This window comes from Muntiacus reevesi, chromosome 12 (assembly GCF_963930625.1).
Source record: "Muntiacus reevesi chromosome 12, mMunRee1.1, whole genome shotgun sequence".
NCBI classification, from domain to species: Eukaryota; Metazoa; Chordata; class Mammalia; order Artiodactyla; family Cervidae; genus Muntiacus; species Muntiacus reevesi.
The window spans coordinates 69,422,954-69,450,083 of record NC_089260.1 but is presented as its reverse complement, the minus strand read 5'-3'; the positions used below and the strand labels follow the sequence as shown (position 1 = coordinate 69,450,083).

At 41.3% G+C, this 27,130-nt stretch overlaps 1 protein-coding gene across 3 annotated transcripts; it reads left to right on the top strand.

Moving 5' to 3' along the window:
• TMEM71 (transmembrane protein 71) lies at window positions 1-27,130 on the top strand. 3 transcript variants are annotated; one of them, XM_065902984.1, is made up of 10 exons: window positions 1-162; window positions 1,648-1,729; window positions 3,172-3,232; window positions 5,668-5,880; window positions 7,509-7,681; window positions 14,363-14,548; window positions 18,661-18,736; window positions 22,619-22,680; window positions 22,794-22,854; window positions 26,254-27,130. In XM_065902984.1, the coding sequence occupies exons 2-10, from the start codon at window positions 1,684-1,686 to the stop codon at window positions 26,267-26,269; spliced, it is 894 nt and encodes a 297-aa protein (XP_065759056.1). In that variant the 5' UTR covers window positions 1-162; window positions 1,648-1,683; the 3' UTR covers window positions 26,270-27,130. The 3 variants fall into 3 exon arrangements, with proteins under 3 accessions (XP_065759056.1, XP_065759055.1, XP_065759054.1); XM_065902983.1 differs by having other exon boundaries at window positions 1-247; XM_065902982.1 differs by having other exon boundaries at window positions 1-359.

Here is a 27,130-nt window from a genome sequence, read left to right as displayed (position 1 = left end):
GAGAACTACATGCTCTTCTATTCTCGGAAACAGCCAAAAGAACAAGTGGCTGCTGAAGACAAAAGTTCTCTGCAAAAGCCTGCACAGGGCGATGTGTGCAGCTATCTGTTAGGAGGAGGGAAAGACGGGTTTCCCTTTGTTAAAAGACTTCTGCACCTGTTGGTACGCTGTCATTATTTTCAGCTGAAGACCTGCTAAGTCCTGGATCTCTCTGCTGACTCTCAACCACAGAAAGCGTCATATTTCAGTAACTATTTTGTTATTTATCAATTGGAAGAAGAGGCTGGGAACTTTCTTTGGAAGGAAGACAGACACATTTTCAGGACAGATGAGTTGCTTTCATGGAACTGATAGATAGGGTCTGTTTTCTTGAAAAGTTTTAGAGCTGCACCGGAAGTCTTTCTCAGTGTTACTAATATTTGATTAACTGTTAGTTAGCTGTAACCTGTTGTATTTCAATTAATAATATGTAGCAGTAAGACCTTACTTTCTGCTGTGCAACTTGTTGGCTTAAAACTAAATTTGATGATTGGGGGAAATTAACATAGAGTAATTTGGGTTGGACAAAAATGGAAAGGACTACTGACATACTATTGTACAGTATTGTAGAGCAAACAGTATTATTTTATATTCCAAACCATTGAAATCTATGCATATGCTTTGATTTAGAGATCTTTCAAGGAATGCCAGAAAGTTCTCCTGATTTCTCTTAAGGTCCCTGTAAGGCAGGATCTATATTGTCTGGCAGGTTTTGTGTCTAGTTTACTGAAAGAATCAATTTGAATCTATAGAATTATTTGGGTTTGTTTTAATTGTGTGACAGCTATAGAAACAATCTTAGTTATCACATTTTAAAAAATGTGAGTAGAGGTAATGAATCAGAGAAGAATTTTGTCTTACCTTACTATGCTGCTAGGATAATAATGCATACAAAATTGAAAGATTAGTGGAAAGCAGATCCATGCAATGAGTGATAAGTGATGAAAGTTTACATAATATACACACTTGTATATGTGTTTAATTTGTAACTGAGAAAGTAAATTATATGTTCATAAAAGGTGAGTTTTGAAATCTGCCCAGCAATATACTATTTTTAGTGCAATGCTTCTCATGCTACTTGGAAATGTCCAGACTGAGAGTAACGATAAAGACCACCAGCCCTCTCTGTAACTACCTGTCAGTGGTTTGAGGTGTTAAGCAAAAGACAGTCCCCACTCTTCTAGCATTGTTTGAACTTGATAATGAGGTTGAAGTGTGTTGGATGATAAAAATACGAATACATCTATTTAGAGAATTCTAAAACCAATCTTTTTTTTTTCCAGATTTCTTGACCAAATAATTAATTTTCATTATTTTATTTTGAATACAAGTCAACCTTTGTAAGTTTTGCTTTCCCAAATGAAATGCTATTCTTATTTACAGAAAAAGATTATTTAGAGGCACTGAGTGAGACAATGGAAAATGAAATATAAAATCATCGAGGCAGACACAAGCTCAGTGGTCCTTCAACTCTGCCTTCAGCCCCATTTATCTCTGTATTCTTTCAGTAAACAAATCTGACTGGTGCCATGAGTAAATGCCATCTGTTTTGGCATCATCTTTCTATTTTTAATACATAATCCACCTTTTTTTTAATGTCTTCTGCAGAAAATCTGTGAAGTTTGAACAAGCAGCCATCCCAAGATGTACCAAATATCTCAACTGATGTCAACACCAGTAGCAAGTAAATGTAAGAGAACTGCTCTATGCAATTATCTTTTGAATGATTAGACTCCTTTTAGCAATCTCCCTGCTTTGATTTTGCTGATACTCATACCATTAACCATCTGTCAGTAGCTTGTGCTTCTTAAATGCCAGCATTCACTTTGGCAATGATTTTGACTTCATTTCTTTCCTTGAGAGAAATGTGGTATTTTTCCTTTTAGTAGGAAAAAAAAAAATCACTTTTTTTTAGATGCCTATGCATAAGCGTGAAAGAAGATTGTTTATCAGCTACCATTAAGATGCAAAATGGTTTGTCTATTAAAAAAAAATACTGAATGATTTTGATAGCTACTTACAGAAAATATGGGCGTTGTTAAAACGGTAGTGGTTTCAAATTTCTTCCTTCCTCTTGTCATTTGTTTTTTTCCCCAAACCCTGCTTCTAACCCTCCCTCACACACCTACAGTTCTCTCCTTCAAATCAGCCAACTCAATCTGAAAGTCTAAGCTCCTTTCTTTGTCTTAGATATTAATTATCAGTAATGGAACCAAGTTTCACTGAGGCTGTCTGTTACAAGTATTCCCACCATTTCTATACAATATAAAATGCTGCAATAGCATTTAGAATATTAATCAACTGCAGCTTTTCCCAACTGAAATCTGTTGCCAGCCTTTTAGTTAAACTGGAATGTATGAATGCACGATCTTTTTAAAAAATTAAGAATATTCACAGGTGTCATACATTGGAAAATCATTTATAGAAAACAAACATTTTTTCCCTCCAACAATGTCTTCTGCTCATTATTTTGTAACAGAAGTGCCTTCAGATGCACTAATGAGAGAGAATCTAGACAGATGATTGAATTTCTCAAATGACTGAGTAAGCTAAACTAACCAGCACGTTGGGTAATTGATTTGGGTTTTCAACAGCTTCCCACAAGACGTTTTCTTCCTCCTTTTCATGAGTCAGTTTGATGTTAATGGTTTATTACTTTTGTTGTTGTTCAGTTAATAAGTCATGTCTGACTCTGCAACCTCATGGACTGTAGCCCCCCAGGCTCCTCTGTCCCTGAGATTTTCCAGGCAAGAATACTGGAGTGGGTTGCCATTTCCTTCTCCAGGGGATCTTCTCAACCCAGAGACTGAACCCAGAGTTTCCTGCCTTGGCAGGTGGATTCTTTACCGCTGAGTCACCAGGGAAGCCTGGTTTATTATTGCCTCGACCAGACTAAGGAGTCTCTCAAGAGTGTTGAAGGAGAGATGAGACAGAACATAGAAATCCCTGAATTAGCTCTTGCTCCCGTAGAGTCCTGAGAACGAGTTATGTTAGTCATGAGTCACTGGAGGGTTGCTGCTGTTGAAATCTGCCTAGGCGGGGACAGCAGCTAGTCACACCCTCCGCTGTGTGCAATCATGCATGTTGATACAGTGTGATAAATTTGTATTTCTCTCTTATTTGCTTATGCAGATTCTTCCCAGTCGGAGAAAGAATATGCTGTAGAGCGATCTCCCCCATGCATTCTCCCAAGGTATTCTAGGGGACTTTTCTCATGAAACATCAGTCAGATTTTTTTCTGTATGCATTATTTTGTTGTATTCTTGACTTGGTGATCCAGCAGCTGAGACTGAGCCCCCAATGCAGGGGACCCAGGTTACATCCGTGGTAGGGGAACTAGATACCACATGCCACAACTGAAAGATCCTGCATACGGCAACTAAGACTTGGCACAGCCAAATAAATAAGTAAACAAATAAATACTTAAAATACTGGAAATTCCCTCTCAGTCTAGTGGTTAGGACACTGTGCTTTCACTGCCATGGCCTTGGGTTTAATCCCTGGTCAGGGAACTAAGATTCCATAAGCTGTGTGGTGCAATATATATATATACTGGTTTTAGCTTTCATTCAATTTGTATATGGAAATATATTTCCAGTCTTATGCACATATGAACTGAAAACTTGCCTAACCTAATAATGGAGGTTGGAAGGGAGAGGAGTGTGTGGGCAAATGTGAAATGCTTTTGTTTGGTGTGTACCAAATACTGATGTATTGTTACTTTTTCTCTTAAATTGATATTCTCTTAAATATACTTTAAATAACCCTAACCCTAACCCTAACAGCCTCATTTTATAAGAGCCATGAGAGTCTATACCAAAGCACAAGCCAGCCAAATCTCATGTTCCTCAAAGACATGCTGAATCTGCCATTATGTTCAAATTCTGTAAAGAAGTCTCTATCTTTTCCTTTCTTTTCTTTTCTCCCTCTCTATCTTTTATTCCTTACACAGGCATCAGTTGATGTTTCCTCTAGCATTTTGTGAATCATGACAGTGGTATAAAGGAATCATGCACTGATATTAGAACCTGCCCCCTTTTATAAATTCCGGGCCTCCTGCTACTATCAAATGAATCAGCCAGAGGAGCAAGCAGCTCTTATGGAAAAAGCGCATGCTTTAGAATCAGACAGACCCAGATTCAAAATCTTAACTCTGACACTTAGTAGATAAGTCAAATAACCCAATATATTTGCTGTTCTCCATCTCTCTCTCTCTCTCTCTTTTTTTTTTTTTTTGTTCTTTTCTGCTGTACTGTGAAGATACTAATTAACTTTTAGGGAGGGGTGTGAAAAGCAGATAAAGTATGAAGTAGGGGCCAGGCTTATAGTTAGTTTTCCATAAATTAACATCCATTTAAAATAGTACTTTGCTAACTTTAGTGCAGGTAACTGTGAGTAGTCTTTTTTCTTTGATGGCACCAATTTATTTTTCTAAGTTTTTAAATTTTTTTATTGAAGTATAGTTGATTTAAAATGTTGTGATAATTTCAGATGTACAAGAAAGTGATTGAGTTATATATAATCTGAATATATATATGTGTATATTCAGAATATATGTATATTGTTTTTCAGATTCTTTTCCCATAGAGGTTATTACAGAATATATTTTGCTCAGTGTATTACACAGTACAACTTTTTTGGTTATCTATCTTACATATAACATGAATAAGCTCTAAACTTAATTTTTTTTTCAGAATTTCAGTAAAGGGTGAGTCATGAAGTTGCATTTCAACCATATAGACATGGTGATTGTTTTTCAAACCTAAGGCAGGTACAGATGAGCGCGACCAAGTAGAAGACTTCCCTCAATAGCAGATCAGGGAAGGTAACTGTGTGAGCATGTATGCAGCTGATCTGAGGGAAATTGGCAACCCCCCCCAAAAAAAACCCAAAAACCTCTTTTAAAAAAAATATTTATGTATTTATTTGGCTGCATCAGATCTTAGTCACAGCTGCCAGATCTTTCCTTGCGGTGGTCGGACTCTCTATTGCAGCACACAGGCTTAGTTGCATGTGGGATCTTAGTTCCCCAACCAGGGATGGAACTCATAACCCCTGCCTCACAAGGCAGATTTTTTTTTTCTTTTTTTGCAAAGCAGTCTTAACCACTGGACCACAGAGAAATCCCACCAAAGATCTCTTTGACTGCATGTTCTCCTATAACTCATTAGTGTCTGGTGGCTGTGTGGTTGCAATTTCCCTATTACAGTGACAAGTGTAAGGATGTAGCAGTTGGAGGGCTCTTCAAAGAAAGGGTGGGGAGTGAAAGATGCTCTGAGCTTCCAGCATCCTAGGTAGGCTGTTTTGCAATTTCTTCCAGCCAAGAAAATGGACCATGTCAAGGACGGGGTGGAGGGGGCATCATATGGTGCAGAAACCAATTCGCCCTAAGTTTTCATCAAAGTGTTTAAAACAGAAAGAAGCACTAAACATGCTGTAGTTCAGTAGTCTCACAGGTGAAGCGATGAAGCTCAGAGGATTAAGAGAGACACCGTCAGAATTGCAGAAGTAGTTGGTCATCAGGAAGGCAAAGAGGTGGTTTTCCTTCACGGTCACTACATGTGTGGTTTGTGTGTGGCTGGATGAACCAGATGTAGACTGAAAGGGCTTATCTCATCCCCCCTGTAGCTCTGTCTGTGATTTCCTCGATGGTGACAGTCCCTTTGAGGGCCACTCTGGAGATCCCCTGACAGGTTCCCCGTTCACCTGTCGACGAAGTCCCAGACTACTCACCAATGGCTACTACATCTGGACCGAAGACAGTTTTCTCTGCGACGAAACTGGCAACATAACCCTGAGCCCCTCCCAGACCAGGATTCTCTACAAGGAGAACTTAGTAAGGTAAGTAGAGGAGGTTAGGTCAAAGGATCTGCGTTCCAACCCATCTGTCAATTATTCATTCATTCATTCCTTGGTTCATTCAACATTGTTCATAAGCAGCCTATTTCTGCTCCAGATCATGGAAGTACATGGGTTCATAAGAAGCAGGGGTGGCTGACACACGAAAATGAACAAAAGTAATGAACTGGGATGCCCCTGGTGGTCCAGTGGTTAAGACTCCCTGCTTCCATGGCAGGGGGTGCAGGCTTGATCTCTGGCCGGGGAACTAAGATCTTGCATGCTGTAACATGTGATCAACTAGAGAGAAGGCCGCACAGCAATGACAACCCTGCACAACCAAAAATAAGTAAAGTACTTAAAAGAATGAACTAGTTTTTTTTGTTTTTTTAAGTAATGAAGCAATAGAAGTGCTGGGATAGAAGCCTGGATGGAGGGTAGCGGAGGGGAGAAGGAAGAGAGGCCCATTTTCTTTGGCGGGATAGATTAAAACCAGCTTCCTAGAGATGAGGATGGTTGATTCAAGGCTTAAGATAAGTAGGATGTAGGAAAGAGGACTTCCTGAGAGAGGGTACTGACATGGAGGCCCAAGAGACTCTGATACAGTGTGAGGAATGGCAAATCGTTTGGGAGAAATACAGCTTAGGGTGGAAAGACAGCTCTCCACAAGAGGAGATTAAACCCAGAAGCAGGGCTGGATGGAGGGGGTTATGTTTCAACCTGAGGAATCCGGGCTTTATTCTGTAGATTGACAGGAGCCCTTGACAAACTGTCAGATTCATCCTTAGCAAGATAACACTGCTTATAAGGTAGAGGATGGATTGTTGGATTGTTGGAAGTGGGGACATGTGGAGAACCAAAATCTTTTGGAAATGCAAACCCAATCAGGTCACCACCATCTGTGCCCTTTATGTTAAATTCTAACTCCTTCACATAACAGTCAAGGTCATTCATTACTTTCTCTCTTTTTACCTTTCCTGCCTCAGTTCCTGGCATGACTCAATATGAGACTATTGTTTGTTTACCTCAGAAAGCCTTCCTTATCTCCAGATTAGCAATACTTCTCCTGGTGCTCTCAAAGCAGCCCTAGCTGACACTGTCAGAACACACGTGTGCACAGTACAGTCACCAAGGGCAGAAAAGCTGGAGCCAGACTGCCTGGGTTTGCAGCCCAGCTATGTCAGCTACTAGCTGTATGATTTCAGACAAGTTATTTAACTTCTTTGTGCCTCAGTTTCCTGATCTGAGATACGGGGTAGCAGTAGTACCTACCTCACAGGGCTATTTCAAGGATAATGTGAATCACTAAGAAAGACACCAGACGCAGGATGAGGTTGATCAAGGTGTTCAGGATGAGGTCAGTGAAAGTGTTCACTGTGTCTGCGTTACTTTTGTCTTTCGACCCGAGGCTTTGTCTCTTATCTCAATATCCTTGACATTGATGCAAGCACCTGACACATATAGGAATTTAAGAAACTTCTCTGGAATTAATGGAGGAAAAAAATGCAATGAGCTTCAGGGACCTGGCCGATAGACACATGCCCCGTGTGCCTGCTTTCACTGAATTCTATGCTTTGACCGTGAGTTGACTGCTATTTGTTATTCACCTTACTACTTTCTTTTCTCTCCAGAATATTTAGAAAGAAAAGGAGAATCCGCCGTTCTTTTTCTTCTCTCTTCAACCTCAGTGCCTCTGATTCCTGGCTGCAGGAAAGCATCTTTGATGATGTTGACTCTTCCCCCAGTGAGGATGTCTGGTTGGAGGGGGTCAGGAGGTTGGAAACAAACCACTGCAAAGAAAATGGTGAGTTTGAACCTCTTTTTTCCATGGTGAGGTAGCATTTCCAAATGGGCAGTAGCAACCACATGGTTCTGGACCAATGCCAAATCCAGAGACAATGGTCGTTTTGATATAGAGGATGAGCCACCTTTTAAATATTCACTTTAAGTTCTCTCCACACTACTTATGTTATCCAAATGTATTTATCTCCATCTCATGCAAAATAGCTTAATTTAAATGTACAAATTATTAAGTTGATAATACCTGGAACATATCTGCACGTCTCCAATCGATCTTTTCTGTACAGGACATGGGTAGACAAAGGATACTGGGATCAGAATTCAAGTCCTAGTTTGGGCACACTGTGATAGTTACTTAACTTTGCCAAGTCTCAATTTCCTCATTTGTAAAACAAGATATACATACATAGAATAACACATATACATACTCCTATTGAAATTTATGCTATATGTATAATTAAATATATATATATATATTATGTAGTACCCATTATATGATATTAATGTATCTAAAGATGTATGTGTAGATACATATCTACACATATATATAAAAAACTATAGTGATAGGAACTCAAAGCATATCTTTTTTCTGATGGTTATATATTTTTATTTAATCAAGAAAATATAATAAAATGGTTATATACACATACAAGTATTTTCAGTACTAATTCACACCATACACAAAACCCAATTTGGGGTGGATATTAGACCTAGATGCAAAAACAGGGTCTTTGAATCTTCTTGAAGAAAATTTAGAGGACTATCATCACAACCTTTACCAAGCAGATTTTTTTTTGGCTAGGACCCAGAAAGCACTAATCAGAAAAGGGAAAAAGAAAAGTAAGATAAGCTTAAAATTATTTTCTGGAGACCCAGTTCAGAAAATGAATACAGACAAAAACCATTTTACACAGCATATTAAAGAGAGGTAATGAATGGAAGGAAAGTTATGACCAACCTAGACAGCATATTAAAAAGTAGAGACGTTACTTTGCCAACAAACGTCCGTCTAGTCAAGGCTATGGTTTTTCCAGTGGTCATGTATGGATGTGAGAGTTGGACTGTGAAGAAAGCTGAGCACTGAAAAAGTGATGCTTTTTGAACTGTGGTGTTGGAGAAGACTATTGAGGGTCCCTTGGACTGCAAGGAGATCCAACCAGTCCATCCTAAAGGAGATCAGTCCTGGGTGTTCATTGGAAGGACTGATGCTGAAACTGAAACTCCAATACTTTGGCCACCTCATGCAAAGAGTTGACTCATTGGAAAAGACCCTGATGCTGGGAGGGGTTGGGGGCAGGAGGAGAAGGGGACGACAGAGGATGAGATGGCTGGATGGCATCGCCGACTTGATGGACATGAGTTTGAGTAAACTCTGGGAGTTGGTGATGGACAGGGGGGCCTGGCTTGCTGCGATTCATGGGGTCGCAGAGTCGGACACGACTGAGCAACTGAACTGAACTGAACTGAATGAATTGAGGGAGTGGCATTGACATATACACAGCACCTTGTGTAAAAAAAATGGGAAAGGCTAGTAGGAAGCTGCTGCGTAACACAGGGAGCTCAGCTCGGTGCTCTGTGATGACCTAGATGGGGCCTGGGGGAGGTGAGAGGGAGGCTCAGAGGAAAGGAATACATGAATACACATAGCTGATTCGCGTGGCTGCACAGCAGTGGGAGCTCAGAGACCAAGCCACGGGGAGTTCCATTACTCTCTTTTAACAAAGAACAAGCTAGGAGCGTTCCCCTACAAAAACATTTAGTGCAAATTAAATAAGGTCTCATGTTTATTGTACTTGTTCTTACATTTACTTTTTTTTTAAGGCATTTAAATGAATGATATAAAGTTTCCTTTAAAGTAAAAAACAAAGGTGAAACAATCTAAGAAAATATGAAACGGCTAGGAGTTAAGAAGGCTCTCGGAGGTGGCAAAAATCAGGTGAACTGTCCATGGATGTTTAAAATTTGGGAATCGCCACTCTAAAGGCAGAGTTTCACATATTTGGAAATTCACATGTTGTTTTCTCACTGCTGCTTCTTCAAAATATAAGCAATCGGGCCACAGCAGTGCTGCACGTGCATGAGGTATCTTGTTAAAACTCTCATGGTTTCCAAATCTCTTCTAAATATAACAAAATCAACTCCCCCTACCCCCAATCAGTAATTAGTCAATCCGGGTGCACATGGGGCTTTGAAAGCGCTCATCTCTGCTGTCAACTGTAATCAAATCTTCCCCAGACTTCTTGCTTTCCGGATTTACCCAAAGCCCCGTGACTTTTATCAGCAATTCCTTTTTCTCTGGAAACATCGCCGAGTTAGAAGACTCGAGAGAAGAATTCAAAATTAAATTGTTTTGCCATTTTCCCTCTGGGCAATGGATGCAATCAAAACTTACTTCCTCTGATTTTCTTTTCCTTCATTTTTCAGGCTAAAATGGGCTTTTTGTGTTGTTGTTGTTGCCTATTTTGTTTATCCTCAGCTCACCCCTTCCACAGCTGCATCCAGACACCTTTCCTCATTAGCTGCAATTCATTCTCTAGCTCTGGTGTCTCGTGGCTGCCCAGAGCCAACGCTGCAATTTGGACTGCATCCTCAGAGTCCATGAGTCATATTGATAGAGGATCCAGGATCTAAACAGGGAGGATTCTTCAGGACTTCCAGCTCTATTTCTGCCAGTCCCAAGAAAGAAAAACGTGATGACCTCAGAGAAGACCCCCATCTGAGGTCCACAGTTTTCTCTTGATCTAGTGCCTCCTCCATAAATGTCTGCATGGCTTTGTGTTTCCCTCTATAGAAAATGATAATGCCTATTTTGTATGTAAGGATAGGGAACTTGCCTGGGAGAAATAGATTCATCCTTTTAAAACAGAAGCAAAAAAAAAAAAAAAAAATCAGAAGCCAACCACACAATTTAAATAAACCAAGAGAAACAGAATGAAATTAATATCTTCAAATATAATCCCAAAGAACTATTTATTGATATGTTCTCTGAATTATGCAGGGCTTCCCTCATAACTCAGATGGTAAAGAATCTGCCTATAGTGCAGGAGACCCAGGTTTGATCGTTGGGTAGGGAAGATCCTCTGGAGAAAAAATGGCAACCCACTCCAGTATTCTTGCCTGGAGAATCCCATGGACAGAGGAGCCTGCTGGACTACAATTCATAGGGTCCCACAGAATCAAACGTGGCTGAGCAACTTTCACTTACTTACTGCATGACGATTCTTTCATTTATTATTTTTAACATGCTTTTCTATTTAATTTTTGCTGTGCTGATCTTTGTTGCTGCACACGGGTTTTTCTCTAGCTGCAGCAAGCTGGAGGCTACTCTAGGGGCAGTGCGTGGGCTTCTCGTTGTGGTGACTTCTCTTGTGTTGGGGCACGGGCTCTAGAGTATGAGGGCTTCAGTAGTTTCGGCATGTGTGCTCCATAGTTGCAGCTTCTGGACTCCAGAGCACAGTCTCAATTGTTGCGGCACGCTGGCTTAGCTCCTCTGCAGAGTGTGGGATCTTCCTGGGTCAGGGATCGAACCTGTGTCTCCTGCATTGACAGGTGGATTCTTCACCACTGAGCCCCCCAGGAAAGCCCCTTTCATTTATTATTAAGGTTAGAAGGGGAAAAAAAGTCAGTGAAGGGAAGTGTCAATTGGGGGAAAATTATGCCTTTTCAGAGATGAAAATTCCTTGATCATTTTTTGTTAAGACTCTTTTGTCTGTATGAATTTTTTAATCTTTTTTTCTCCTTTTAATGCCATTTCTTCTTTTAGAAATTTCTGTGCAATATTTCCAGAATTCTACATGAGATACATTTTTATCTCATCTAACTCTCAGCGACAAAGCATAAGTTCAACAGAGCAGCTTTGGGCAACGGCACAGGAATATTTTTAGTGTTGTCACATCCTCATCACGTCTCCCCAGATCTTAGTTCAATGCCACTCTTGAATATATAAGCAGCCACCCAAGGTACCAGTTCCTCCTCACTTCCATGTGAATATGACCACACAGCTTCCTCTCTTTTTTAAGAACAGCTTTATGGAGATATAGTTGAGATATATATAATACATATATATATATATGTAGACTTCCCTGGTGGCTCAGATGGTAAAGAATCTGCTTGCAAAGTAGGAGACTTGGGTTTGATCTCTGGGTGGGGAAGATACCCTGGAGAAGGAAGTGGCAACCCACTCCAGTAATGTTGCCTGGAGAATCCCAAGGACTGAGGAACCTAGAAGGCTACATACAGTTCATGGGGTCACAAAGAGTCAGACATGACTGAGCGACTAACACATGCCACACCACACACATTTTATACAACCCTACCAATTGGACATTTACATGAGGTTTTCAAGGTCAGTATTGGCTATACATGATCTTTACTCAAGATATCAGAGCCTAACGCCCCTCCAATACTACGAGATTCAGAGTGAGAGTAGTCCAGTCCACGGGGTCGCACAGAGTCGGACGTGACTCAACGACGAAGCACAGCGCAGTTGACATATGCAGATGTACATGTTTAGTACGGACACTGTGATGAGTTCAGATATTTGCAAACCCCGTGTAATATCATCACCACAGTCAAGGAACAGACATCCAACACCTCCCAGAGTTTCTTTGTGTCCCTTTGTGGAGTTTTTTGTCTTTTGTAGAGTTTGTTTGTGGGTTTTTGTGTGTGTGTGTGTGTGTGCTAAGAAAAAAAAAAATCTACCTTCTCAACACATTTTGAAGTACATAAAATACTACATTGATGTCTATAGCCACATGTGTAGCAGAGCTCTAGAACTATTCATCTAGCATCACTGACACCTTGTATCTGTTGAACAATTCCCCTTAGCTCCCTTCCCCCTCACCACAGCCGCCACCCTTTTATTCTCTGCTTCTCTGATTTTGACTATTTTAGATACCTCATGTATGAGTGTAGTCATGTGGTGTTTGTCTTTCTATGACTGGCTTATTTCACTTAGATGAACCTCCTAGTTCATCTGGGATGATGCAAATGGCAGGATTTTCTTTATTCGTTCACCTATTATGAACACTTGGGTTGTTTCCATGTCTTAGCTGTTGTGACTAGTGCTGCAGTAAACAAGGTCCTGGACCTCCTCTGCAGCCTGGGCATTACTGGATGCTCTGCATGGTTCACTTCCTACCATTTCCTTTTTCTGTGACAACCGGCAAAGATGCTTCTGCAGACTGCTTTATCAAGAGGCAGCAAGTTGTGGATGGGAGGGTAGGAAGGAACCTGCAGGGTTGGCAGGAATTCCCATGTCCCAAAGCATCAGTTCACTGGTTCAGTGAACTGTCCTGTGTATTAAATATGGTTTCACAACATCCCTGGGCTTTATTCCTTTAGATACCAGTGGCACCCTATCCCTTCTCCCCTGCTGAAACTGTGACCATCCAAAATGACTCCAGACATTGTCAGATGTCCTCTGGAGAGAGAAATGGCTTCTGGTTAAGAAACACTGCTATATGAGGACCCCCAAGAGTCTCTTGGAGCTCCACAGTCACTCCCAGCTTCCAGAACAGGGCTGGGACTCTCTCCACCTGTCACCGCTGAGTGAGCGCCTCAACACACAAAGCACCTCACAATACTTCCATCCTCCAAGTCGCCCACGGGATAAATCTGAGCTCCCAAGTGAGCACGACCCATGAGGCCCTTCGTGATTTTGATCCCCGCTAAGCAATCCCAAGTAACTCAGCTGGTAAAGAATCAGCCTGAAATGCAAGAGACTTCAGTTTGATTCCTGGGTTGGGAAGATCCCCTGCAGAAGGGATAGGTTACCCACTCCAGTATTCTTGCCTGGAGAATCCCCATGGACCAAAGAGCCTGGCGGGCTACAGTCCATGGGGTCGCAAAGAGTCAGACATGACTGACTGAATGACTAAGCACAGCACTAGCCGTCCAGCCAGAACCACCTTCCAGGACTGCCCACACTCAGGGGCTCCTGTCTGGCCACGCAGCAGAGCTCATTTTTCTGGGAGCCCGCCACATTCTGCCTGGGGGCTGATGTCTTTCTTTCCTCTTTCTCTTCTTTCTGCCCCTCCCCCCTTCCCCTCCTCCCTCTCCCCTCCCCCTCTGTCTGTCTGTCTCTTCCTGGCCTGCGCCCTTCCTTCTGTCTCTCTGGAAGTACTGCTCCTCGGCCTTCAGGTTTCCGCTCAAGCACTCAGACACTCCCTCCCGGGCTCCATCTGGACACCTTCTGCCGGGTTTCCGCGCAGTGATGACCTCTTTGCTCCTAACTGTGGGTCCGTGTGCCTGTCCCTCCCCAGCCATGCTGGCACACAGCACTGTCTACTCTGACTTCCGACTCCCAGCCTCCCGAATTGCGTCGTGTACGAAGTTATACAATATTCTGCAGTGAACGATCCCACGGCTCCGCCTGCCCCAGGCCCATGAAGCTCTGGCCTTCCCCTCGACCTTGGCTCCCCTTCCCAAACATCTCGGGCTTGGCGCCTTCTTGGGGGGCTGTCGCCCTTGGGCTGCCTCTGGCTCTCCTCTCTGCTGTCATCTCCCCTTTGTCACTTTATGCTCCATGGAAATAGAGGTTAGGAAAAAATGTTTCTGCTCATTCATTTCCAATTCTCTGTGCTTCTTGAGACTATTGCTACGATCATTAGAGCCATAGAAATCACACACACACACACACACACACACACACACACACACACTCTGAACCCCTCTGCTCTTCCAGGAGGTGATTTTGACTGTTCTCTGACTGATGACTGGGAGTCACAGAAGCTGAACGCAGAGTCTGTGAAAGCCTCCTTTTCTGGCCCCTTTGCCTCTCAGAGACCCAGAGAAAACTCCTACGGCTCGTCTCCTCAGTCCCAGTGGACGGCTTCTGAACGTTTCCAGGAAGACACGTTGGATCATCCAAGTGAGTTTTTTTAAACCTTTGCCGCACCCACATAACTCCTCCTTTCAGGGCCTGGAAGTGACTAACGTCCCCTTGGGTGCTGGCATTAGCCTGCATCCAGGTGAAGCATCCGCAGAGGAGGTGACTGACCTGGAGGAGTCATCTTAGAGGTCCCAGAAGGACTGGATTTGCAGTGTTTTCTTTGTTTTTTAAGAACCCTGAAGACATTTGGCAAAATGCTAAACGTGACTAAAGCTGAGTCGTGCGTACATAGGTGTCTGTGATCATCGTCTTCATATCTAACTGTGTGTTTGATATATGCTAGAAGAAAATAAACAAGAGAAAGAACATTCTTTCTTGCTATGCCCCTGGCAACGAAAGTCAAAAGATATCAAGGCCTTGATGCTTGCTGTCAGTAGTAAATCTGAAATAAATCCAGCAAGCATCTTCCTTAATCTCTATGCTAATATTGGATGGACCAGGTTTGCTCTCAGTGTTGCCTCAGGGTGCTGTCTTGTCCCCAGCTTGCCAAGTTTCAAAGCCCAGCTCCCACTTCAGTCTCCCCAACTCTCCAAAACGTCACCTTTTCATCTGTAAAGGGAGATAATCATAGTTCCTACCCTGTATCGATAAATGATTGAGATAATCCTCATCCAGCACTTAGCATCATGTGCCATGTATACGAAGTGCTCCAAACATGTGATGTTACGATTACCTAAGATGGAGGTTAAATGAAAAAATAATGTCTTCTCTTTCTTCACCTTCCTCAAATCCTGAATATCTATCTCACTGACCACTTCCACTCCCAAAGACCAACATGCCCTGCTTCATTTTGTTCCCAGTGCAGCTATCAGATAGATGTTGAGGAACTCTTTTATTCCCTTTCCAGGAGTCAGGATGACCAGGCAGCAGTGTTTATTGTTTAGACAGTTTCCCGCTGACAGTTTCGTGTCCCACCTCCTCCAGGAGTCCACCCTGTTTTCTGGGGACAAGGTCTTCAATGACCCCTTTTTGCATTCCTCCAGCTCTCAGGACTCCCCACTCTCCTGCCCATCTCTTGTACTGTTCTTGAATGTTTACTTTTGTATCTCCCCCATCAGGCCGTCAGCCCTTTCAGGATGGTGGTGACCATACCTTCGGCATCTGCAGAGTCCCAACTGCCCATGTAGTGCCTGGCACAGAACAGGGCCTCCAAGAGAGTGGTGGACTAGTTAAATGAGCTGTCTCCATTTTACAAAATAGAATACTCAAGTTCCGGTAGGCCAAGTCAGCCTTTGTACGAGTTCTTTGTTGTGTCTGGACTGTCTCCCACGGCCATATACCTGGAAGACCCCTGCTCTTCCTTCAAGGTCCTGCTCAGAGGACACCGCCTCTGTGGGGCCTTCTCTGCTCCCTGCTGGCGGTTGGAGGTAGCACTTGGCTTCCCCGAGATGCTGTAATGCCCAGCACCGTGTATCTCTCTTGGAGCCATCTTCCTTTGCTTCACTTGGCTGTGAAGCCCTGAGTGGATGAGGTCTCCATTTGATGTTGTTTTATCTCCTTCATGTAGGTTTTGAGTGTGCAGACTGTTTGAGGTACTGATCCATATGCTAAAGGTATAAGTGTGCCTGGCATCATTTCATCAGTCAGGGTTTTTTCAGTTCCAGAGGAGGAGAACCCAACTCAAAATGGATTGATCAGTCATTAAATGTATTGGTTCATAGTAATAAACACTCCAGGCAAACATTCCAGGTCTCTGCCAGTCTCTTCAACTCTCTTTTCCTCTGTCCACTTTACTTTTTGAAATGCTCTTTATTACTCCATGGTAGTTCTGCTGGCTCTGTGCCTGCAACTTCCCTCATTCAAAGCCAGCAGAAACAGACTCTAGACTTAGGAAAAGAGGGCTGGCTGCCTTGGTTTTGGAAGGGTCCTAATTACATGACAAAACCTATCCCTTTGTCAGTAAGTACATGAAGATCCAGGGGCTTGCCAGGTGATGCTAGTGGTAAAAAGCCTCCTCCAGTGCAGGAGATATAAGAGACGTGGATTAGATCCCTGGGTGGGGAAGATCCCCTGGAGGAGGGCATGGCAACCCACTCCAGTATTCTTGCCTGGAGAATCCCATGGACAGAGGAGCCTGGTGGGCCTATGGTCCAAAGGGCTGCAAAGAGCTGGACATGACTGAAATGACAGCACACATGCATGCATGTGAAGCTCCAAGTGGACTGGAGTGCATCAAAGGCTGGGAGGGAAATCAGTCTGTCCACTGGAACCATGCACTAGGAGGAAGGGAAGGGACTTCTCAAGGAAAATATGGGCACTGCTGCTGAAGGACAGCAAATAGATGCCAGCTATTCTCAGTAGTCTGATGGGGAAACATAGAGAAAGAGAACAATAATTTTAACTCATTTTGGAAAGTTTGTTGATGGAGACATGCATGAGGTATAATGGGATTTCAAAGACAGAGCAACTAAGGGCCGATGGGGAGGTGAAGACATCCAAGAAGACTTCCTGAAGGAGTTTACACTTGAGCTAAGCCAAAATTAATGCTAAGTGAATGGCTACTGATGGAATGAATCAATGAACACCTTGTCCACAATCACAACGTATGTCTTTATAGAACTTGAATTTAAACCCAGTCTTCCTTCAGTATTCAAGTCTAGGGATCTTTGCAGTTTGTCAACCTACACTTATTTCTGGGAGAAAATATGTTTCAAATTCCACATGAGATCAGAGGAGGCTAAGAATAGAAACACACTTTAGAAGGATGGTTGAGTGTTCGATTGAACCCATAATAACTTATTTAAATCTCTGTATATATTAATATGAAATACTATATATGTGCAGTGATGTCATTCACAACTGCTATATTTTGCATTTGCCCATCTTCAGTGTTTTGCCCATATTATGGACTAAGTAGGTTCTTGTAAGCTGACTCAATCTCAATTCAGAACGTAAATAGCAAAAATAGGTACATGCAGAGCTCAAAGTCCTTACAAGTTTTAAACAACTTGCAAAATTGGGCTTTTGAAGCATTTGGCAAAAATGAAGCTGAGATCTATTCTATTTTCCTTTAGATCTTTACGTGGTCATCTTTAAAGCAGCTCTGATTCCTTTTAGGTGGTTAAAATAAGACTCAGAGTCACAATTGGTTTAACTCTTCCTTTTATAACTGCTGGGTGATTTGTAGTCATTTCCACCATGGCTCAGTAGTGCTGAAGTGTTTTAAGATAGTGAAGAGTTTTGCAAGGACAAATAGTTCAGACTATTTATTCTCTTTTTTAGTCCTTTAGAGACTCCCACTATGCCAAGTTGCCATTCTCTTACCCACCCTATTTTGGATGAAACATGATGTTCTGGCTAGATGTGGTTTTTCAATCTTGGCTCTGGCAACACAGCTCCGTGACCTTGGGTGAATTTCATCACTTGAAATTTGGTCTTCTACTTTGCAGAACTGTGATCATGGTTCCTGCCTCCCAATCTGGTAGTATTGATGACATGAACTGATGTATGAAAGCTCTTTGTGAGTTATAAGGCACTCTATACATTTTAGACTTTAATACTATAATCATCATCCCAGTTAGATTTCTGACATTAGCATCAATTCTACAAAGCCTTTTGCCAACATTGAGGTAAAAGGCAAGCCCCAAACTGTCTATGTAGTGCAGTTGCTTATGTTTTAAGTGTTAGGTAAAAACTGATACTTTTCAGAAAATTTCTAATGAAAGGCCCTATAACAGCATTTGATAATTTGATCTTATTGCCGTGCCGTGCCGTGTCACTTCAGTGGTATCCAACTCTTTGTGACCTTGTGGACTGTAGCCCGCCAGGCTCCTCTGTCCATGGGGATTCTCCAGGCAAGAATACTGGAGTGGGTTGCCATGCCCTCCTCCAGGGGAGCTTCCCGAACCAGGGCTCAAACCCCCATCTCCTGTGGCTCCCACATTGTACGCAGATTGTTTTCCACTGAGGCATGGGGGAAGCTCTTAATCATGTTACTTAGGACAAATTATTTGACCTGATATACATTTAAAAACCTTTTTTTTTGTGTGTATGTGTGTATCAAAAAAATAGTTTTAGTATGATTTTGTTGTTCCAAGATTACTTAATCAACGATGATTTCTAATTCATTTATTTTTTATTTTTCCTGTTAGAAACCAGTTTGTTACGAGAGGTCTCCTTTCAGGCAATTCTGCTTGCTGCATGCTTAATCATTTCTGCCTGTGCAAGGTAATTTAGCTTTTTATGTTCGTGCAGTGGTGTTTCATAATTAATGAAGCTGTAATTGATTGATGATTTCCTTGCCTTATTCCACAAAGCATTTTAGGTAGCTCTGTGGTTAAGATTTGTCCATTTTCCTGTCCACTGGCTTTTTATCTACTACCTCCCTCCTCCCATTATCTCACAAAACACACCAAAGGCGGTGGATCTTGCTAGAAATTGGACTTGTACCATGCATTATCCTTTGTTTAAATCCTCAGTGACTCCCAGTTACAGATATAATCTAGGTAACCCTATGTGGAGTTCAAGGGCATATGACATCCCCACTAGGGCACTTGGAGTTCCCACTGGGACTCCATCTTTCCCATTATATTTTCATAACCTCACATAAAATGTCTTCTCAGCACCTCAGAGGACATAGTGTGCTTGCCTGATTATAGGCATGTTTCTGTTCTACCCTCTGTCCAGCGTGTCCTTCCTATTCTTTTCTTACCCAAGTCTCCAGGGCAGTCATCAAGTCCCTTCTGTGCTAAGCCCACTTGTGCCTCAAGGCCTTTGAACTTGCTATTTATTCTGCCTGCTACAGTCTTTTTTCCCTGGAGAAACAATAACATGTGCCCTTACTTCTTTCTGGTTATCTGTTCAAATGTCACATCGGCAGAGAGCCCTTCCCTGACAACCATATAGAGACAGAATACCATTCTCTGTCACACACATCTCGCTTGGCTTTTCTCCAGAGCATTTATCACCATCTGACCTATTCTATGTTCACGTGTTTAAAAGTGAATGATCTAGGTCTCCCTACAAGATTGTAAGTTCCTTGAGAACAGAGATACTGTGCTAGGACCTCCTCGATATTTGTTGAACCAATGAAACAGGAATGAATGATACATACTGGGGTCTTGTGGTCCTTGTACACATGCTGCTTGTCCTCAAGTCCTTCCTCTTGATGGTCAAGTACCTCATATCACTTGGGAGAGTTGTATTTTTAAATACAAAGTCCTGGATCCCATCCCTGGAGATACCAATTTAGATCCAGTGAGAATCTGTACTTTAAAACAGCTTCCCCGATAATTATGAGGTTTGGAAAGAATTTTTAGATCATAATGGGACCAAAAGAACAAAAAGGGGTTGGGGGGAGTCCTGTAGTTAAAAATAAAGTTGCAGAATTCTGCATTATATATCCCAAGTTGGGGGAATCACAGAGTGCATTAGCATAATAAAGGCTCAGTGAAATAACATGGTGAAGAAACCTGTTCAGCTTCACTTAGCTTTTCCCAAACTTAGCTGATCATGGAGACTTTTCTTTATTTCACAGGACTATTAATGGATTGTTCCTCTTAGGTTAATTTATGTAGAAACTTCCCCCTTAAGAGGAAAACTTGACTCCCTTTGGAAACTTGATTCCAAAAAGTAGTGTTTGGAAAGAGGAGGAAAAGGAAACTTGACAGTTGAGAAGCCTGACAAACACCACCTTGATATGATAAGAATGGCATTTCACCTCTAGGGTCTTCTAACCCCCAGTCCAAACATGGTGGTGGTGGTGGTCTAGTAGCTAAGTCAGGTCTGACTCTTTCAACCCAGGGACTGTAGCCTGCCAGGCTCCACTATGCATATAATGTTCCAGGCAAGAATTCTGGAGTGGGTTGCCATTCCCTTCTCCAGGGGATCTTCCCAACCCAGGTATCTAACCTGTGTCTCCTGCATTGCAGGTGAATTCCTTACCATTGAGCCACCAGGGAAGCCCAATCACAAGAAAAACCCACCTTGAGGGACACTCCACATTATCTGACCAGTACTCCTCAAAACTGTCAAAGTCATCAAAACTATGGAGAGTCCGAGAAATTGTCACAGCCCAAACTAAGGACACAAAATGACTAAATGTCATGTGATATCCTATGTAAGATGCTGGAAAGTGGATCAATTAGGGAAAAGCTGTAAAGTTCAAATGAAGTGTGGAGTTGAGTTATTAGTGAGGCACCAGTGTTGGTTCCTTATAATTATGACAAAGGCACCATCTAAGATGCTGATGACAGGGGAAGGTGGATGAGGGATATTTGTATTACTTTTTGCAACTTCTCTGTATATCTAGTTATTCTAAAGTAAAAAGTTTAGTTTTTGATTTTAGTTTAGTGATTTTTTTTTTTCAAAAAAGAACTCTTCCTATGGGCAAAGCAAGGATGAACCTCAGAACTATTATGTAAGTGAAAGATGACAGACACAAGTATATAAGTAAAAAATTCAAGAAAAGGCAAAACCAATCAGTTCCTATAGATGTGGGAATAGTGGTTAATTTGGGAGAGTAAAGTAGGAAGGATCAGTAAAGGAAAACTTATGGGGTGTTAAAAATATTTTATTTCTTGATTTGGGTGATGGTAAGTTTTTTATTTTTAAAATAACACTAAAACTCTTTATATGCTTTAATGTACATTTGCTAAAGCTCAATTTTTTTCAGCAATAAAGTCTTTTTTAATTAGGGTATACGCATTTTTTAAGATATAATGCTATTGAACACTTTACAGTATAGCGTAAACATAACTTTTATATGCACTGGGAAACCAAATATACACACGATTTGCTTTATTATGATATTCACTTTATTTCAGTGGTCTTTGAAACTGCAATGTCTTCAAGGTACATCTGTACTGATTTTTTTTTAAGCAGGCAGTTAACTTGTCTGAATTCAAACTATTTCTCTTGCATAGGCAGGTAGCAATTAAAAATCTCTGCTGAGTTATTTTAACCTTACCTGAGTGGCTGAAGTTTCCCCATATATGCTTTGGTAGCAGGTCAGCAGTTTTGGAGTTTGGAGATTTGGGCAGTTTATATGTAGAAACCTCAATTTTTTAAGTTTTTAAAATGCCTATAAAAAGATGTCTGAAAGGATATTTGTCACATTTTAATAATGAATGCTTCAGGGTGGCGGGATTTTTTTCATGATATTTTCCTTTTGCATTTGTATTTATTTGTAATCTCTTCCAATATTCGTATTTTGAGCACAAAGCTATAAAGATATTATTCTTTAAAAAGAAAAAAAAATCCACTCTGTGATACAATCATCCATTAGATTGACAAAACCCTGAAAGTTTAACACCCTCTTTTGTCAAGGTTATGAAAGCTTAAGCATACAAATTTTCTCCTTTGTTTTTTTCTAGAAGTTTCACACTTTTGTGGTTTACATTTCAGTCTATGACTCATTTTGAGTTGAATTTTATGTTAAGGTGTGATGTCTATGTGTAGTTTCATGCTTCTGCACATCTAAACAACTCAACAGCATTTGTTGAAAAGAGTTTCCTTTCTCTATTGCATTGCTTTTGCACTTCTGTTAAAAATCACTTAACTCGGGCTTCTCTGGTGGTTTGGTGGTAAAGAAGCCACCTGCCAATGCAGGAAACACAAGTGTCATCCCTGGTCCAAGAAGGTCCCAGATGCCTCGGAGCAACTAAGCCCCTGGGCCACAGCTACTGAGTCTGTGCTCTAGAGAGAGGGTATCGGAACTACTGAATCCATGTGCCCAACTCCCGAAGCCCCCTGCATACCGGAGCCCATGCTCCACAGCAAGAAACCTACAGCACTGAGAAACCCACACACCATGATGAAGAGCAGACCCCACTCGCCACAACTAGAGAAAAACCCACAGAGCAGTGAAGACCCAACACAGCCAAAAATAGATAAACAAAAATTTTAAACATTAAATTGTATCTATTTCTGGGCTTTCTATTCTTTTCCATTCAGCTGTATTTCTATCCTTTTGCCAATACTACACTGTTTAAATTATTGTCATTCTATAGTATATCCTAAATTCATTCATCTATAGTAAGTCTAAAAGAACATCTCATGTGTTGGAAATACACAATCAGTTGCTAAACCTGAGCAATCCTGCTGTTTCAGGTGGTTTCTGGGAGGAATCATAGCCAGTGTCTTCTCGTGTTCCTTGGTGATAATCATTGCTTGTAAGTAACTATTTCCCACATTACTGCTCTGATTCCCATATTTTATTTGGATTTAAAAATATTTTCTCAAAATTAAAAAAAATAATAAAGATATTTTCTCTTTCTCCTCCAAGATGTTGTCAAGTCATCCTTTTTCAGCCTTGCCAACTATTTCAAAGCCACCACCTGCAGTTGGTAAGTATCTCTTGTGTTATCATTGTTTGTACAAAGATAACCATAATCTGACATCTGAGAAAGCTTTCTGCTGAGCAATGAATGGCAATGACTACATGCAGGAAAAGTCCTAACTCTTTGTCCTGAAGAATAATTTATGTTACCAACCTGTCCCCTAAATACTTATACCAAAATAGATAGAATTAATTTTTAAGGCAGCAAAACTTAGGGAATAATATGACTTAAAATTTTTTTTAAATAGTCTTTGAAGGGATTTTATAGATTATATAGCACTGTACTTCATAAACACCTCATATTAAAAGGCCTTTATCTTAAAGTTTCCTAAAGAGCTGGCAAACTGCCCATGAAATGATCTGTTACAAACTGTGATTTCTCTACCATCTCTCACCCACTTAACGATCCCCCTGTATTCTGACTGCCTAGTTCAGCATATTTCAAAGGGTTACTGGGGTCTGGGTGAGATGCTCACAGAATCTCAAACAGTCTGCAAAGCGCCCTCCCCTTGCAAGACAGATTGTCTTATTTACCTTCACTTCAATATGGCTCTCAGAGGCAAAGTCCCAGAGCTTGGAGGCTGAGGTCTGTAATTCAAATTAGTTTACTGGCCTTCGCTCTTGACACTCCGTTGCCCTATTTATGAAATCCTTGTATTTAACTCTGAACTCACAGCGGGGCTTAGAGAAGATTTATTTTGTTTTGGACTCCAGCCAATATTGGTTTACTGACACCCTGAGCGATGCTTTCCTTCATTTCCTGGCATTCCAAGTTTCTAGGGACAAGCGACGGTACAGCTAAGTTTTATATAACCTGATAGGTAGAAAATTGGATCCTGAGGTCACCAGAGAAACCCTTATTCTTTAGCCCTTATAAATTACTGTTGTTGTTCATTCACTAAGTTGTATCTGACTCTTTGCGATCCCCTGGGCTGAAGCCTGCAGGCTCCTCTGTTCTCCACTATCTCCCAGAGTTGGCTCAAGTTCATTCAATTAGTGACATTTGTTTGAAATCCTCCTAAGAGGGACTTACCTGGCGGTCCAGTTGGGGAATTAAGATCCCACATGCCACATGGCATGGGCAAAAATTTTTAAAAAGTAAAATAAAGTAAAACCTTCCTGAGATACCCAATTTTCTCCCTCTAGCTGTGGGGCTGCACGCAGGCCTGTCTCACACGAGGTTAACTGTAGATGTGCATGGGTGCTCAGCTTTCGGTGCAAGCTGGACTGGACTAACATATAATGTCTGAACAAAAGATTCAACGGCAGAGTTGTTTTGTAACCCAGCTCACAGAGATGTCAGTTGGTGTACATTGTATAAATCCATTTCTTTGGGTTTCAAGATGAATATGTACAATTAATAAGAACAAGTATCATCTTGTTAGAAAGCTCTGTAATGAGGGCAGAGTTTCTCAAAGCACAGCATTGGGGACATCTGCTCTAGAATCAACTAGGTAGTTCATTTGAAACCAGCAGTATGGATTCCAATTCCAGACTTCCAAATCCAAATTTGAGGGGGAGGGGCTCTTTATTTTTAATCACCTCTTCAGATAATTCTTTGCACATTAACTAAGAAAGTCTTGGAAAGATGGTTTGTAAGAACCTTTATGCCTTGATTTCTAAAGTGGCCTTGCTTAACCTAACATTATCTTCATTTAGAACTCACAATGTGTTCTGTGCTGGGTGTCCAGTAATGCTCAGCAGACGTTTATGGAGCCTCTGCCAAGGGTCAGACACCGTCGTTAATGCCAGGGTTATGATGGCAGCGCCTCGAGATTTGAGTCTAATTAGAAGGACTTGTGAAGGGCAAGGTGAAGTTGTGTTTTTAAGGCAATACGTGCAAGTATAGAGTTAGCACAGAGGCTATGGGACCATCAGGGTAGATGTTTGGCCAGACTAGGAGAGATGACGAGGGTGGGCAGGGAAGACTGGTTGGATCAGGAAGTGTCTGAGCTGCAGGGGTTTTGTCATCTGTTGCTTTAAGGACATCTCCCTCTGTTCTGTGCTCCTCCTAAAAGAAATTATATCAAGACCAGAATGATATTTCCATTTTAAACACTCTCATCTATAGTCTCATTTATGGAACAAGATCACTTCTTTGATTACTTGTATACATACTTCAACTTGTTTTTCTCTCATTCCCTCTGTTTTTTTTTAAACCTGTTTCCCACCCTTCTGACCTGATATACACACACTCTTGCAGTCAAGATCTGAAAACAAGGACTATTGACTTCATTTCTGTATCCAATACCTTGAAAAGAGCAGGTACTGTACTCCATAAATATTCATTGAATATATTTGCTGCATCATTTCTTAAAGTACTTCCTTTAGAGCCAAGAGTTCTGAGCCTGTACATTAAAGATTTTGCAACCCTTTTCCTCACATATAAACATATCCAGAAACCAATAAGCCAAAGACATGATTATTAGCATCAGGGGTCAAGAGTGACTCATAAGTCTCCTCTAAGAACCAAGGATGAGAATCTAAGGGAGCTGAGGACAAGCACTGTATTTGGTTCAACATTGTGGAGCAGCCCTTCCACATCTGTCCTGCACCGCACATAGATAGAGAGCATGCTTGTTTTTTTTTTAACATTTTATACTTCTCAAGTCACATCTCTTTTCATAACATCATGCAGTTCTTACTCAACTGCCTTCTTGGTTAAATTTAAAGTCTTCGAGTTTGGGGACTGTCTGTACTGCTCACCTTTGGCTCAAAGGCCCCTTTCCAATGATGGTCATCAGAGGTACCCCATGTCGCCAAAAACAAGTTAGCATCAGAAGGGTCCATTCTGCATTTATGATGTCATAGTAGAAAATAGGTAACATCTCTTTTTCTACTTTCCCATGCAGAAACGGATGTTTATATAGTTGGTGAATAGTGAATCAGTTTTGTTGTTGTTGTTCAGTTGCGACCTCATAGATTACAGCTCATCAGGCTCCTTGGTCCATGGGATTTTCCAGGCAAGAATACTGGAGTGGATTGCCATTTCCTACTCCAGGGGATCTTCCCCACCCAGGGATAGGACCCACATCTCCTGCATTGGCAGGGAGATTCTTTACCATTGATCTACCTGGGAGCCTCGAATCATGGGGAAAACTCACCTGTTACCCAGTATGGAATTCTATTCTAAAAGGGGTGGGGAGAAAAGGACAATATAAAATAGTAGTTAGCTAAGTACCAAGCTGGGTTCAGGGACCAAAAGCTCCGTAGCCTGTTCCAGAAAAGAGAGAGAACTGAGAACTAGTAGGTAGGAAAGACCTGGGGCTCCACTGTCCTAGTTCTGATTATTTACAGTAGTTGTGTGTGTGTGTGTGTGTGTGTGCCATGCAGTAATTCAAGTAGATACTGCATTTCCTGTGTATGTGGATAAATGATGAATTTCTTTTCTCCTTTCTCTGATCAGGTTTGCCAAAATCTGACAACGTTCATGAGTGCCTCTGATGAATGTCTTCAATCTGAATATCCAGAAACTGTCTGATTTGTAGTCTGCTTGGAATCAACAACTGGAGAGAGTGAACAACTGGATAATTGAGTGGAAAAAAGGATTTTAATTTGGTTATGTCAGTTTTTAAAAAAAATCTCAGTTTTGCCTCAATGATAGTATGCTCATGAAAATAACATTAATTTGTCTTTCCTTTGCAAACACTAACAGTTGGAAGGGAAAGGACTGGGAACTGAGACAGAGAACAAACCTCCTGGATGAATGGTCGCCTATTATACCTTAGACCTTAAGGCAATGGTTCTCAAACGTTAGTTTTGTTAGAGAATTCTATGAGGAGCTTATAACAATGCGGGTTCCTGGCCCTGCCTGTCTGTACCTATCCTTTGATGAACTGCTGCAGTTGAACAAAGAAAGGGAACTTACATAAGCAACACCAACTTGAAAGTAAATAAATGTGGTCTGTACATAAAATACAATGTAGAAAAAGTTTGCAGTTCTCCCCAAGGAAACAGTGTAATTGCAGGTGGTGACAGTAGATAATGGTTGATGGAAAATGGGCAGGAGAGAGCCATTTTTTAGGAAGTTCTCCTTTTGAACCAATTTCTTTACCAAGTTTTCAATCATCTTGGGACTCATGACTACTTTTCACTCAAATTGAAATTCAAGCAAAGATACAACAGCAAAAACTCCTTTAGGGGCAAAATAAAGGCGAAGCACCACAGTGCTTTAAAATGTGTAAAAAAAGGTATGGTTACACATGCATTATAGGAGATGCTCCCTCTCCATCCCTCTTGCTTCATATATACTCCCAAAGCAAACATAGCCTGCAATTCAAATT